This window comes from Hylobates moloch, unplaced genomic scaffold (genome assembly GCF_009828535.3).
Source record: "Hylobates moloch isolate HMO894 unplaced genomic scaffold, HMol_V3 SCAFFOLD_5, whole genome shotgun sequence".
In the NCBI taxonomy this organism is placed as follows: domain Eukaryota; kingdom Metazoa; phylum Chordata; class Mammalia; order Primates; family Hylobatidae; genus Hylobates; species Hylobates moloch.
The window spans coordinates 79,836,035-79,851,814 of record NW_026652280.1 but is presented as its reverse complement, the minus strand read 5'-3'; the positions used below and the strand labels follow the sequence as shown (position 1 = coordinate 79,851,814).

The following is a 15,780-nucleotide window of genomic DNA, read 5'->3' as shown; positions in this document are numbered from 1 at the left end:
TGATCCTCCTGCCTTGGCCTCCCAAAATGCTGAGAGTACAGGCGTGAGCCATCGTGCCCAGCCTCCCCAGTGTTTTTTATGGTGCTGAGCCACAGTGGGCTTTCCAGTTCCCTAGCATTTCCTCCTAAACAGACAGAGTGGTCCCCACCATTGCCCCAACCTGACTTCTCCCCGACACGCACACACATACTCGCACACACATGCGCACACACACACACACACACTCTGAACATGGAACAGTTGCTATTGGTGCTTTTCCTGGACCAATGGCAGATGGCTGCTTATAGCCTGTGCCTCTGACCCTCTGCCTGTGTCTTCTCCGGACACAGCGTGTGCCCAGCTCACTCATAGGCAGCTCGGTAGTGCTGGGGCTGGGGGTTAATGTCTCCTCAACCAATGACAGGCAGAGAGGGTGGGTCAATATCCCAGCTCCCTGCCCCCTTGGTGGGACAATTCTGAGGTGTATCTCCCAGAGGTCCCCAGCACCATTGAGCCCTGGCTGCCCATAATAGTAACCTGTTCACGAACATTGTCTTCCTTCCTTCCCCCTCTTTCTTCCTCATTTTCTTACTGCTGCTCCCTGGGATTACTTCCCAAATAAAGGATTTGAGCTCAACTCTTTGTCTCATTTGTATCCAACATATGACACACACACACACACACACACACACACATGCACATACATGCCACACACACGTGCACACACACATGCAGCCTGGGTTCTGTGAGGTTTAAGAAATTGTCATTCCACGCCCTGGTTTCATTCAGCAATTCAGTTTAATCTCAGGATACTCAGAGCAAGACAACAAAGCCTGGTCTGAGCCTGTGGGCCTCTCTCTGGGGGCTGCATGGAGACGTTTGCAGCCCTGGGTACAACACTGCATATTCACGCATCCCTCCCAGGAGCATCCTCATCAATTCAAGGAGACACATGGGGACTCGGGGCCTAGTGCAGCTTCTGAGCCCCTCCCTGGAAAACATCTCTATGCTCCTGCCCCCATGGAGACTGGGCCTCTATCTCTGGGGTCTATGGTGGCGCTGGGCTTGGGCCCTCTTTGTAAACCATAGGAAGCTCAGAATAAACACCCATTGTCCAGGGACAGTCACTGCAGAACTGATCTGTGCCCCTGGCGGACTTGGAGTGTCTCTGGGGCAGGACTGGCCTTGGGCCACAGCTCCTTGGTTGGGGGTACACAGTCAACCTGTCATTGTCAGCTAGTTGTGCCCAGGAAGGCTATATTCCCTGCCCAAGTGCAGTTACTGCCCGGAGCAAAGCCTGGGACAGCTGGTGTGCTACCCCATCCCCCCAGCGCCCACCTATCAGTGACAACAGCCCAGCAGCCCCTAGCACGTGGGCCCTCCTGCAGCAGCACTGGCATGGGGGCCCAGTTCTGCCCCTCCCAGGACCTCTGGGCCCTGAAGTGTCAGAAACTCAGGGAATCAAAGCGCCAGACACTTGAGGTTTGGAAGGGGCCTCCAGAGTCATCCAGTCCAGCTCCCCAACTCCCCTCCACCAGCTGCCGAGAGGTAGCCCAGACTCTGCTTGTTCATCCCCGAGACAGAGGCCTCACACCTCTTGGAGGCAGCATCCTCCCTGGGGCTGCTATCTGGGGCTGGGGTAGGGCTGCGGCAGCAGGTTTGGCTTGATGGATGGAGACTGAGGGGTACAAGGTGTAATGTTTCCTCCCATCTCTCCAAGGGAGGCCTGTCAGCTCCATGGGGAGGTGAGCTGGGAGGCTGGGGAAGGGGAAAGGGAGTAGGTAGAGCAGGAGGCCAGAGGGTCAGAGCCACCCCAAGAGCCTCGGCTGGCCCCGGCCTAGGCTGCGCCGATGTCATCGTAGTCATCGTTGTCGGTGGAGTCAGGCTGAGGGCTGGGGGACCCTGTGGGCAGAGAGGCCCAGATTAGTGGGAGACCCAGTCATTGCCCCTGCTGCCCCACGGGACGGAGCTGAGTGGGTCTGGCTCCACATCACTATCCCTGTGGGATGCTGCATGAAGCCATCTGATCATCTTGCTTCCAGCCATGTCCCTGGCTAGAACATCAGCACTGAGGGTAGAGCCTCGTCTGTCTGGTTCAGGGCTATGGTCTCCACAATGGCACACTGCATGACATGGTGGACGACTGAATGCTGGGAGCCCCTCTGCTACCACAGTCTCCCCCAAGGGGCCAACCAGCTGCTTCTGCTTGGATGCCTCCACTCACAGGGAGCTCACTTCTTATCAAAGCAACCTGTTTGACTATTTCTCCATCCCGTCCACATCCATTTTCCCCACCTCTTCATATTCTTGTTGTGCTTGTGTTTGTTTTCTTGTAGAAAGAGGGTCTCGCTCTGACCCTGCAGGGGCACGATCCACAGTGATACGATCATAGCTCACTGCAGCCTGGATCTCCTGGGCTCACACGATCCTCCCACCTCAGCCTCCTGAGGAGCTGGGACTATAGGCGCGGGCTACTACGCTTGGCTAATATTTAGTTTTTAGTTTTGTAGAGACTGGGTCTTGCTATGTTCCCGGGGCTAGTCTTGAATTCCTAGCCTCAATTAATCCTCCTGCCTTGTGCTGGGATTACAGGCTTGAGCTACCATGCCTGGCCTTGCTTTGTTTTTTAAAGTTATTTTCCCTCTCTTCTTTTACCCTTCCTTTCTCCTTTTCCCCTTGAGCTAATGCATCCAATAGTTCCCCACTCATTTACTCCCCAGTCCCTCTCTGTCCCCCTCCCAAATCCCTTCCCCAGATATTGGCACCTGAACAGCCAAACTGCTCCTCCGAAGGGGGCTGGGGTGGTGGCTGGAAGTTCTGGTACCACTCCCCGGATGAGGTGCTGGAGCTGTCATCAGCCGAGGGCCCTGCTGGAAACCCCCAGAACCAGTCACCCTCTGCCAGCACATAACCACTTCTCAAGTTGCCAGAGCTGGGGGCCCATGTGACTCACCAGAGCCAAGTCCCTAGCTTGACAAATGACAAAGTGAAGGCCCAGAGATGGGAGATGTGTCCAAGGGCACACAGTGAATGGCTGCGGAACTGGGTAGAATCCTGACCTCAGCCGGGCTCAGGGCTCCCAGCTTTATGCCCCCTCCAGCCAGGCTGGCTATGGGATGGGGGTTTGGGGGAGGCACAGCTTACCTGAAAAGGCTGGCTGGGTGCCGGCCAGCTCCAAGTTTGGGGGCTGCTCCAGGAAGGAACTCCTCTCTGAAGGAAACACCTGGGGGTTCCATGGAGACGGCTTGCTTTTGGGACTATTGCAGTAATCCTCCCCCGAAGAGGTGCTCGACTCACTGTTGCTCCTTGGGTGACACTGAGGGCCCAGGGATGGTGGGTCTGTAATGCAGTGTCCAGGGTTGGCAGCTGGGATGTGGGAGGCATGCAACTCTTCAAGTCCTAAGGCAGGAAAGGGAGAATGGTGACGAAAGAAGCAGCGCAGCAAGAGGGCTTTAAGTCAGACTTCAGAAAGCACTTACTGCCTATAGGATTTGTGAAAGTCTGGAAAGACTCACTGAGGGAGGTTCCTGCTGGAAGGTCTCAAGGTGAGCTGAGCTACTCTCTGGAGGTGGGACTGCCATTCACACCCCTCCCCAGCCTGACTCACCTTCCTCCAAGGGTGGCATCTGGAACCTGCTCTGCTGGACCTCCTCATCTGTGACCCGATGCCGCTGGGAATCTGCAAGCAGAGGCGGCGGTGGGGAGGGGTGAAGGCTCAGCCTCATTATTTAGGAGCCTGGAGAAGGGGCTGGATTTACTGGGGCCTGGGGAGGCTGAATAGGGTGGGAGGACAACTCCAGAGGCAGAGAGGGCTTAGCATTTCCCGTCAAATTCCAGGTTCATATCCCATTCCAGCAGACCCTTCGCCTCAATCTAGCCTGGGGCCAGAAACTCTAGTGCCCTACAACCCCCCAGCCCCCAGCCCTAGCTGTCCCTCTTGCTACTTAGAAAGCTATCAAGAGTCTTGGTTCTGTCCTTGTGACCTGGCAGCTCTAGGCAGGAGACGGACAGATGTTTGCTCCTTCAAGAAGCCTTCCTGGAGTGAAACCCAGATGGTCTGGAATCACTGCATCACAGGCTCTGTGGCACCTTCACGTTTCAGAATCAGATTTATAGAGTCTTGAGGATATGAGTGTCTGGGATCTTGGAGTCAGCTCTTTTGAACCTGGTACCACTGACTTTTAATTTCAATGTTATAGCACTGTGGACTCTTAGTCTTGCATCTTATATGCCTGGGCTCAGAATCTCGGGTTCGACAGACACTTCATCCCTGTGGCTCCCAAACACTGGTCCACAGGCCAGAAGGAGTAGAATCATCTGTGTCCCACCCCCAGAAGCCCTGGGTTAGCAGGTGGGGCAGGGACGGCTGTCTGTTCCCCAATATCCATTCTGGCTTTTATCTGGACACAGCTGCCCAGGACAGAGCCTTCGTTTCCCTGCCTCTCTTGTAGCTAGTGGGTTTTCGTTCTGGGTGCTGGGTTGTGAGCGGGAATCTGTGGCCATCTCCAGCATCCCATCGTTCCCTTGCCCTTGCCTGGAATGTGGACATGGAGGTGAGCCATTCTGGACCATGTAGATGAAGGCAACATCTTAGGGACTGCAAAGCAGCAAGAAAGAAGGGGCCTGGGCCCCTGCCAACCTCTCAGGACACTGTCATTTGGAGCTTTCTGTCACACACAGCCAAACTCCCATCCTGACTGATAACATTAGGTGTGGGGAGGGGCTCAGGAATTTTTGACAAGCTCACAAGTGATTCCACAATAGGGTGTGGGACACTCTGGTCTATTCCAACCTCCCAACATTGCCCGGGACCTGCCTTCACCATTATCTTTCCTCTTCCTATCCCCAGAAGGCAAAGAAAAGAGCTGGCTATGAGGCACAAGCTGGCATGAGCGTGGAGGTAAGGAAGTGGGTGGAGCTGATGGGGTCAGACAGGGCAGGATGGGACACGGAGGGATATGGCATGCAAGAACCCCTGCCAACTGTGTCTCTCGTCCACACTCCCCCAGCTCTCACACAGAGAGCCATATTTAGATGAATGTCAAAGGCCTGGTCTTAAGACCTTACATGGCCAGAGACAAACATGGGAGAGACAGAGGTCAGAGTGGAGATGTCCTGAGACATCGAGATGACCCCAGGGTCACAAAGCACTGTGCAAACGTCAATGTAGGACCATTTACAGTCAATCCAGTGGGTAACCAGGGGGGTTCTGTCCACGTCATGCAGGGGTTACTAGGCAGTCCCCTCGGGGCCCCCTCCCTGATTCAGGCAGGTGGGCCCTCGGGAGCCCGGCCAGGCACTCACTGTAGAAGGTGGTCAGGGCCACAGGAGGCTGGGCGCTGAAGTCATAGTGCTCATAGTCTGAGTCCGAGCCAGAGTCTGAGTCCTCAGGGGGCGGGGCCTGGACCTGGATGGGCAGCATGAGAACTGGGGAGAGAACAGAGTCGAGGGCATGGCAAAGTGGTGGGCGGAAAGGCGTAGGGAGAGATGGTAGAGAGTATGAACGGCAGAGGTGAGAGGCAGAGTGGCAAGGGAGCACCAAGTAGTTCTTTTTTCTTTCTTTCTTTCTTTTCTAGGAAAGGGTCTCACTCTGTTGTCCAGGCTGGAGTACAGTGGTGCCATCACAGCTCACTGCAGCACCTCCTGGGCTCAGGTGATCCTCCCACCTCAGCCTGCCGAGTAGCTGGGACCACAGGCATGCATCATCACACCCAGCTAATTTTTGAATTTTTTGTAGAGACAGGTTTTCACCATGTTGCCCAGGCTGGTCTCAAACTCCCGGGCTCAAGCAGTCCATCCCCCTCGGCCTTCCAAAGTGCCAGGACTACAGGCATCCACCAGTGTGCCCGGCCTGGGTAGCCCATCTTGTACAAGCCACCCAGTCTGAAGTTTCTAGACTAGTTCATTTCCAATATGGAGAACTAAACATTTATTTAGCAAACGCTTAACACAGTACTTACTATATGTGAGGCACTATTCTAACACTTACAAGTATTACCTCATTTAATCCTCATGATAACTCTGTGAAGTGGTACATTATTATCCCCATTTTGCCTTGGAGGGAACTGAGGCACAGACAGGTTCTTACCTGGCCCAGAGCTGGCAGTCTGGCTCTAAACCTCTAGACTGTGCTATTCAGTGGGCAACTGCCCTGTGCTAAGCCTTGTGCTAGATGCTGTATTCACATTCTCTTCTCAGATATATGGACTCTCTGTGCAAAGGATATTTATAATATTTGGCTGAGTTTTGTATTGGTTTTTATGTCATTGAACTCTTTCCGATAAAGGTGATTGAAAATATTCATAATGCAAGGTGATTAAGCTCAAATTCCTCTGCAAGAGGTATAAATCCATATATCATAAAGGATGAATGACTGACCCTGTTTTTTTTTTTGAGATGGAGTCTTGCTGTGTCGCCCAGGCTGGAGTGCAGTGGCGTGATCTTGGCTCACTGCAACCTCTGCCTCCCAGGTTCAAGGGATTCGCCTGCCTCAGCTTCCCAAGTAGCTGGGATTACAGGTGCACGCCACCACACCCGGCTAATTTTTGCATTTTTAGTAGAGATGGGGTTTCACCAGGTTGGCCAGGCTGGTCTCCAACTCCTGACCTCAAGTGATCTGCCCACCTCAGGCTCCCAAAGTGCTGGGATTACAGGCGTGAGCCACTGTGCCCAGCCCCAATTTGTTTTTTTGTTTAGAAAATATGAACTATGAAATAAAACCACATTCTAGGAGAATCTTGATGGGGCTTCACAAGGCCAATTGGGCCAATTGGGCAATTGGGTTTCACAAGGCCAATGATGGGGCTTCACAAGGCCAACTGGGCCAACTGGGCCAATTGGGCAATTGGGCAATTGGGCCTTCACAAGGCCAATTGGGCAGGACATTGATAGGGATGATGATATCACAAGCCTACTAGTCAACTAGCAGAGCAAAGCAGAACAGAGCTTTCCTCTGAGAACCAAGATCTAAAACGCGCTTAGCCTGTATTTGTCCAGAACTCAAAACTCTAGAGTCCTAGCGTGACTGAACTGGAAGGTCATCTGCCCTTCAATGTCCAGGGACGACTTGAGCCTGCTCAAGGTCCCAGGGCCGTGAGTGGGCTGGCCCAGATCTTATCTCCAGCTGTGTATACGTCTTGGACCTAAGTGGTGCTGGCCTTCCAGAAAATGCACCCTTCTTGTCCTCCCCAGCCCTCCCACACCCAGGATGGGGGACAGCCTACCTTCTTTGGGGATGGTGATGGGGACCGGTTGATAGCTATTGCTCCCTGCTGGGATGGTGGTAGGTAGGTGCTGGTGGTTCACCATTACGGGGAGGGCTGAAGGAGGGGAGGCAGAAATTCTACAAGTCATTTTTTTGCCCTCTCCCAGTCTACCTGGTTCTGTTCTGTTCTCATTGACATACCACTCTCCTCATTCCCCCAGCACTTGCAGGCACGCACGTGCATGCACACACACACACACGCGCGCGCGCACACACATGCACAGTCTGGTCCTCCCCGCTGGTGGGTCCACACTGCTGGGCATGCTGGGAAAATCCTTTCCACCATGGGGATCTCCCCAGGGCCAGGGCCGGGTGGCCATTGCTGGACCACGCCACTGCTGCTGGGGTTCTGCCAAGGCTCACATCCCCCTGGGATGGCCGTGGCTCCCAGAACCTTGCACTTACCATATTTTCCTTTAATTCTCAAGAGGATGAAGGCTATGAAGATGAGGGAGCCAAGGAGGAGAACTCCCAGAACGATGGAGGGGATGAGGAGCATTAGCTCCCGAGATTCCTTGTTCTCTATTTTCACTGTCACAGAAGATTCTGGAAACAAGAATTCCAATTCAGGAAGAAAGAGGAATGGGCACTCACCCTTCTTCTTGCCTTTCCATTCTCTGTAAAGCTGACCTGCTTCCCTTTTTATGTTATCTTCCTCCTTGCTTCCTTTTTCCAATTTTCCCATTGCTTTTAAGTGTGTGGTGTATGTTAGGCGCTCAATAAATGCATCTTGAATGCATGAGCAATTGATTAAATGAATTACTGCCTGAAATAGAACTCTGGCCACCAGGCTGCAGAGATCTGTCTGCTAGCTCTTCAGTATTTAGTCTTTGTTCAATAGACAACTATTGAGTACCCGCTGTGTGCCTGGCCCTAGACCCTGGGGCTACACATATGACAACAGTATCGCAGGCCTTGAGGGGCTTTGTCTAGTGGAGAGATCAATAAGTAACCCAATCCAGTATGATGAGGCACCTGCTGTGATGGAGGTTTGAACAGCGACACTGGGGGCATGAGGCCCTACAAAAGGCATTTCATTCTCTGTGAGGGAAGACCAACACTGACTTCCCAGAGACAGGGACTCTGAGCCACCTCTGGGAGTGAACAGACCATCAGGAGAGCTGTGCCTGAGTCCCCCCTCCTTCCCACCAGACATCCCCTCCATGAGGACGGGAGTGGGGTCTGGGATTCAGGGTCTCCCACCTCTGCAGCCCCACTCTGGGGTGACTTCTTGCCTTCCCCCTCCCTCAGCCTCCACTCTGCTTAAAAGAATGCAAAACACAAGAATGGCTACAGGGGTCAGTGAGAAGGGTTCCTGGAGTGAGCAGACCACAGGGCTAGATGACTAGTAGTGACAGCAACGGGGAGGGAGATGAGATCATCCAGACCTCTTTGCTGGGGGCAGTGTCTGCTTCCCCCGGGAGAAAACCCTCTCCCTGTCTTCATTTTCTCCTCTCCCCTCTCTGTCTGCAAATGGGGAAATTTGGGCCAGGATGGGAGCTGGATCTGACAGCAGGAAGCCGATGTGAGAGTGAGGCTGGGTGTTGCGGCCATGGGGAGACCCGTGAATGTGGGTCCAGAGGGCCGTGGCTGAGGGAGGGGCTGATGGACCAAGGGCCAGTGTGTGGTCCCTGGATCTCTCTTTGTGCTTCACTCTTTGCGCTTCACTCTTTGCCCTTCCAGGATGGCGTGGGTCCCCACTCCAACCTCAGGAAGAGAAAGCGTGTGCAGGTTGCCTGCGGGGCCTGGCAGGAGCTTGCCCGGCAGCCTGTGCAGTTGTGCATTTCATTTCCTCTCTGTGCTGTCATCTATGGCTAGGGCCTCTGTGCCCTCTCCCCAAACCCCTGTTCACTGCTTCTAGGTGTCTAAGAGAAGATGACAGAGCTAGGAGGCAGAGCAAGGGAATCTGGGCCAGTCCTTGTGGGTATCCCAGGACTGCAAAGGGGCTCAATGCCTGAACTAAATACTCATAGCAACAGCAGACTTTCGGACAGTTCTGTCTTTGAGGCTCTGTTCTAAGTACTTTACAAAAATCAATTCACTGGAGCCTCGCAGCAATGCTAGGAGAAAGGTACTATATGCTTATCACCTCCATTTTATAATTGAGGCGTCTGAGGCTCAGAGAGGTTAAGAGTTGCCCAACAGGGCACAGCTAGCAAGAGGCACAGCTGGGAGTTGAGTCCTGGGAATCTGCTCTGATGCCAGCCAAGCTACACACAGCTGGTGGGTAGACCAAGAATGGATCTGGAATTCAGAGCCTTGGTTGTCAGTTCTGGCCAGCAATCACTAGCTGTGACTTTAGCCTCGGAGCCTCAGCTCCTTTCTTGATGTAAGGGTTATAATAAGACCTCTCCCATTTGGCTACCGACAGGATTAAAGGGTTGGGAAATAATGGCTATAAAGCACTAGGCCCAGTGTCTGGCCTGTTATGAACACAGGGCTGTGTGCCAGCATTCCTGCTACCCAGCTGGGCCAAGATCACCCTCCCCCTGCCGCCCCAACCCTGACCCTGACACCTGCTTGAGGTGGTATCAGCTCTCTCCAGCTCTTTCCTTCTTTTTTTTTTTTTTTTTTTTTTTTTTTTTGAGATGAAGTCTTGCTGTGTCGCCCAGGCTGGAGTGCAGTGGCGCAATCTTGGCTCACTGCAAGCTCCGCCTCCCAGGTTCACGCCACTCTCCTGCCTCAGCCTCTCCGAGTAGCTGGGACTACAGGCGCCCGCCACCGCACCCGGCTAATTTTTTGTATTTTTTAGTAGAGACGGGGTTTCACCGTGGTCTCGATCTCCTGACCTCGTGATCCGCCCGCCTCGGCCTCCCAAAGTGCTGAGATTACAAGCGTGAGCCACCGCGCCCGGCCTCCAGCTCTTTCCTTCTGCCCTCCAGGAGCTCACAGGAAAGTGGGGGAATGGACTTCTCTCCAGGAAGTATCAGGACTCAGTGATCTATGGGCTGACTTCGCAAGGCGGGATGTAGAAAGAGCAGAAAGTGCTGCCCAGAGAGCCCCAGGGAGGCAAGTCCATTGGTTGGAGGTGGAGGATGAGGACCAAACCATCTTCCACCCCAACACAGGTGTGCACAGGAACACACACACACACACACACACACACACACACACACACACACGTCCAAGCTTCTGAGAAACCGCGTAGTATCCAGCAACACTTACCAATAGTGACTGTCTGAACACTTGCAGGGACTTCGGGAGTGGACAGATTGTGCAAACTCCGGGAAGCTGTCAGAAAGCACCGCCCAGTCACTCGATGCATGTTACTGAGCACCTACTGTGTGCCAGGCCTTGGGTTAGAAACTGAACGGGACAGACAAGTGACCCGGAACTAGGGTTGTGCTCCCATCAGGGGCACGTGGCTAAGGAAACTTACCTCCCTCCCCTCCCCCACCCCACAGTAAGGACGAACTCATGGGTTAAATGCTGGGAAGGCTCTTTGGTTAGAATAAAGGGCTAATAGAATTATCCCTTCTTTCTGTGTAAGCTGCTACAGACCACAAATCCCTTTTCCATTCAGTTTCAGTTTGTTCTTAATCAGCCTAGGGAGATGAAGAGCTGACATTGTCTTCATTATCATAATGGGCATTCCCATTGGGCAGGTATGCTCACGAAGAAATGAGCTTAAAAGTCCCTCAGCAGATACTATCAGGTTTCCCAGCCATCCTGCGAAGTGCCTAGTATCAGCATCCACACATGGAGGTTAAGGGACTGTCGGAAGCCTCCTTGCTCGTAAATGGCAGAGCTGGAATTTGTAACCTGGTGTCTGAACGCCGTAAGAAGGCAAATATCATGTTTCTTCAGCTCTAACACTCACATTTTTTCAAACTTTAACACGTCTGAAATTGGGATCATGGCCTCAGTCATTACATTTGGTGGTTTATTTTGGCAGTGTTTGTTCTTCTTTATGGTACATAAAATAATAATGGTGTGACTTATAAACAATGCCATCTTAGATTTGGTGAGATATAGTAGAACCCAACTCATACAGTGGGTATGAGGCTTAGCTGAAATAAGAGCTACTTAGTGCTCAACAATGCCTAGCATATGATCAGGGTTCCAGAAGCTGTCGCCGATATTATTACTAGGACCTGCTAATATTATTTTTACTATCATCACTAGGCCTGGGATGGCAAATTGGTTTCAACTCTTGAGTCCATCCCAGTCAAGAGGAACCATTGCTTAGCATATAATGTCTTCATATATGATTCATCATTCTGGGGCTGAGTGGAGCATCTGAAAATACCTCGATGAATTAGCACTGTCTGCCTGGGCACCGTAAGGACAACGGTCCTTCTTATGCCATATATGCCATTGACGATCTGGTGCCTATTGTGGTCCTTGGACTGTAAGTTTTTAGGACATGGATTCAGGTAGAATTCTGGCTCAAATCTGGGGGGTGGAGTAGGATGGGGTACCTGAGCAGAGGACCCTGGCTGCCAGCGACTGGCTGCAGAGGTTGGAGTTGTTGAACCGCCAGGAGCAGTTGGAGAGGGTGGGCTCCTCCCCGTTGCATGAGTAGTACATCCTGCCGGACAAGGAGTGGGGCAGCCCCTTGGGCCTCTCCACCGCGGTTCCACAGCCCAAGGACTGGCAGAGCACCTTGGCCTCCGATGAGTACCACTCACTGTCACATACTGTGTTCCAGACCCCTCGGAAGTGTACCTCCACCTGCCCCTCGCAGCGGTCAGCGCCCCCTGTCAGGCGCCAGGACTGGTGCTCTGCAGGGAAGGGGCAGGGGACAGAGTCAGGTCAGAATCCTTTGGGCAGAAATTCCCACCAGCCCAGACCCACCAGTGCAGGCACCAATGCAGCCATTTGGTCTCCAGATCTTGTGTCTTCTCCCTCCTGTCTGTCACCTGCCCCATCTGCTCTGGCCAACCCTGCTGTGATAAGTGTGGTCTGTGGAGCAGCAGCATCGGCATTGCCTGGGATCTTGTTAGAAACGCAGACTCTGGAGCTCTGCCTCAGACCTACTGAATCAGAATCTACATTTTAACATCCCCACCTCCCCCATCTCCTGCATATCAAAGAGAGGCACTGGCTGGTCCAGAACCTTCTGGCCTCACCTAGACAGACCAACAGCCTCCTCAGAGGCCTCCCTGCCTTCAGTCTCCCCTTGCTGCTTGAATGTAGGTGACCAACTCCCACTCGGGAAGAGTCTCACTTTTAATGTCACCTCTTCCAGGAGGTGGTCAGCCTTAGCCTACAGCTCCGCATTGCCTGCTGCCTCTAGACTCCACCTGACTGCTTTTCTTGGGGACATTTACCACTTTCTCTCCTGAATTATGTTTGTCTCAGTCTCATCGCCCCTCCTGAACTGCGACCTCTCAAGGGCAGGGACCACCTCTCCGCACTAACTCCAGGCTTGGCGCCCAGTAGGCCTATGGTGAGTGTTGGTGGTGACCGGGCTTCAGCGACTCCGCCCACTGACCTGAGCACACCACGCCCGCGTCCTCTTTGTGGCCGCAGTAGTGCTGTCCTGGCAGCCCCGGGCAGTCCCACAGGTAAGCTTCGGCCCCAGAGCAGTTCACCTGGTCCCGGTGGATAGGACCGCGGCCGGGCGTGAAGTGCAAGCCGGGCAGGGCCTGGACTGCCCAGCCGCAGCCCAGTTGCCTGCACACCACGTGGGCGTCCTCCAGGTCCCAAGTGTCATCGCACACCGATCCCCACTCGCCATGCTCCAGCATCTCCACGCGGCCGGCGCAGGCGCCGCCACCGTCCACCAGGCGCAGCGCGCGGTTCTCTAGGGGTGGGAGGGGGTTGTGGACGCTGGGGCATCCGGCCAGGAAGGGAGGGTTGGGGTGATGGTTGGACTGGCCAGAGAGTTGTGAGCTTGTTGTGGACCCAGTGAGAGGGCTGTAGCCGGGTAGACAAGACTGGGAATCCTCCCAGGACTGCAGATGGGTCAGGTAGAGCCGCAGGCTGGTGGGAGGGACCAGAGACCTGGTGGGCGGGGCCTGGAGGGCAGGTTTGGGAGCCTGGGAGCCACAGCGCTAAGGGACCCTGTGAACCTGGGCATGTTTATGTATATGGAGAAAAGGGAGGAGAGACCCACAGCGGGCGGGGACGGGGAAGCGGCGGGCCCAGTAAGGGGGTTAGAGACCGGGTTAGCTTTGGGAACCCAGGGGTGGGACTAGGGACCAAGTGTAGGGGTGGAGTCTGGAGGCCAGATCCGAGGAAACGCTCAGATCTGGAAATGACTCGAGGTCGTCCTCTGGTGTGGGAACCCGGTGCGTTTGCACTGGTAGGCGGTGGGGGTGGAGGTCTGGAGGGCGAGGCTTGGGTCCGGGGGCTGGAGCCAGGGGCAGTGGCTGAAGGCCTGGGGAGTGGGGCAGGTGGGAGCCCGTGTAGGGGGTGCGCTCGTACCTGCGCAGGTGACACGGGCCCGCCTCCCGTCGCTGCGGCACCCGTGCTCCACCACCTCGCAGAGCCGCCACTCGGCGCCGCTGCACAGGAGGGCGGGCGCCCCGGCCAGAGTGGCATTAGCAGCTGCGCTGGTGTTCCCGGCTGCCGACGGCAGCTCGGGGGTCGGCGGGGCGAGCTGGGAGGCGGCCTCCGCCCCGCCGCAGCCCAGTGCTCGGCACACGGCCTCTGAGGCGCGGCTGTCCCAGAGCGACCCGCACGCAGGCTCCCAGGACGCCTCGAGCCGGACCTCCACCGTCCCGCTGCAGCTGCTGCTCCCGTTCGTCAGACGGACCTGAAGACGCTCCCCTGGAAGTGTCAGACCAGAGAGCTGAGACCGGTGGGGCCTGGGCCGGGGGTTGCCCAGGCTCTGCCACTGACTCTGTGCGTGACCTTTGACAACGCCCTGCCTGGCTCTGGGTCTCAGCTTTCCAATCTGCAAAATGGAGCCGGGCTGGCTCATCCCTGAGCCCACCTTGAGGCCTGACCCTGTGGTTCTCCTTAGAGTCAGCCGAAGGTGGGGCTCGGGAGTGACTCTAGAGGTTAAGATGGGTGACAGACAACCAGGGGTCCAGCCCCCCAGAAACCCTCCTCACTTGCTCCTGTCTCCAGGGGCACCTGTTTGTGAAAGAAAGGCAGAGTTGTGAGTTCAGGGGCCCTGGTCCAGTGGGCGCATGCTTCCCCTGAAGGCCCCTCTGCTCCTCTGAGGGTACTGTCCTAGAGGCTGTCACAGTGACTAGGGAATCTTGGAGGATTGCGAAGGGGCTGGCCATGGGGTTGATGTGGGCTCCTTCAGCTGATGGTGGTCCTCACTTCCCGAGAACCCCTTCTTTGGGAACCACCTGCCCCTTTTAGCCCAGGATTGTACCCCCAGTGCTAGCATGCAGCTTTGCATACAGTAGGTCCTTAATAAATGTCTGTTGAGTAAATCAAGGACCCTGCCTCCCCCACCAACAACTCTAGCCTGTTCTTAACAAATCCCCTTAAAATGCTCCAGACATACCTGCCCACCTGTATGTGACTTATCAGTGTCCTCTCAAAAATGGTAGTTCTACGATCTCAAAGTGAATTGATAGTGGAACTTCAGGTGATGGGTCAGGAAGAAGTGTTGTCTGAAGTCAGGAAGCCTCCCTGGTATCCTAAATGTCCATTTCCCTTCTTTATTACCCTGGGGGACCACCTACAGAACGCTGATCATGGACCCCCAGAGGGAATGTTTGCTCACCTGGCTCCCAGAGCTCACTCTCTGCACTGCTGGTGTTGAGCTGGTCAGATGGGGCTGGAGACGGATGACCTGAAATGAACCAGCAGCAGCATGGTGGGTGAGTGAGCTCAGGCCTGGAGGCCACAGAGGCACCCTGATGAGCAGGGGGCACTTCCTGGAGCCTGTGGTGGCTACATGAGGCCTTTGGAAAAGACATGGTCCTCAACTTTGGGTGCATTTGCATTTGCCTCCCTTCAAAGTAGGGAAAGTTCTCAAACATTGGCATTTCAGGATCCTCCGCTTTACCTATTCATTGCACACACATCTTCAGAAATTGGAGTAGAACAGGGAGGAAAGGCAGTGGGCATTGGGGCCAGACACACAAAGTGGCTTCGTGACCATGAATGGGTGACTTCATCTTTCTGTGCCAGTCCCAATTTTTCAGCAATGATTCTTAGGAAAATATCGTGAGACTGAAATGAGACAGACTATGAAATACTTGACATATAGAAAAAGCTCGAAAATGGGAGTGACTTAGAAAAAGAAAATTTTGTTTGTAGAATTTGTTTGAGAATTTCATATCAGACTTTAGAATAATTGGCACATCCTGGACTGGGAACCACTGGATTGCAAAGTGCTTTCAGACACTAAGAAACTAGCATTCACTAAGGTCAGGTATTTGCATATTTGCATATATTATTCCATTTACTTTCTTTCTTTCTTTCTTTTTTGAGACAGAATTTCGCTCTTGTTGCCCAGACTGGAGTGCAATGGCTTGATCTCGGCTCACCACAACCTCCGCCTCCCGGATTCAAGCAATTCTCCTGTCTCAGCCTCCTGAGTAGCTGGGATTACAGGCATGCGCCACCACGCCTGGCTAATTTTGTATTTTTAGTAGAGACGGGGTTTCTCCATGTTGGTCAGG

At 54.1% G+C, this 15,780-nt stretch overlaps 1 protein-coding gene across 3 annotated transcripts in view; it reads right to left on the bottom strand.

The window, feature by feature from the left end:
* Nucleotides 1-758: 758 nt before the first annotated feature.
* Nucleotides 759-15,780, bottom strand: part of CD6 (CD6 molecule) — a 49,101-nt gene continuing 34,079 nt past the window's right edge. Inside the window, exons 2-13 of one of the 3 annotated variants that reach the window (XM_032151832.1) lie at nt 14,877-14,945; nt 13,616-13,960; nt 12,681-12,992; nt 11,665-11,967; nt 10,409-10,474; nt 7,649-7,789; nt 7,203-7,298; nt 5,284-5,406; nt 3,587-3,658; nt 3,124-3,378; nt 2,745-2,849; nt 759-1,881 (exon numbers count right to left, since the gene is read on the bottom strand). In XM_032151832.1, coding sequence (XP_032007723.1) covers nt 1,817-1,881; nt 2,745-2,849; nt 3,124-3,378; nt 3,587-3,658; nt 5,284-5,406; nt 7,203-7,298; nt 7,649-7,789; nt 10,409-10,474; nt 11,665-11,967; nt 12,681-12,992; nt 13,616-13,960; nt 14,877-14,945 — 1,952 coding nt within the window. In that variant the 3' untranslated portion in view covers nt 759-1,816. The remainder of the gene's footprint in view (nt 1,882-2,744; nt 2,850-3,123; nt 3,379-3,586; nt 3,659-5,283; nt 5,407-7,202; nt 7,299-7,648; nt 7,790-10,408; nt 10,475-11,664; nt 11,968-12,680; nt 12,993-13,615; nt 13,961-14,876; nt 14,946-15,780) is intronic. The other 2 variants (XM_032151834.1, XM_032151833.1) reach the window with 2 other exon arrangements.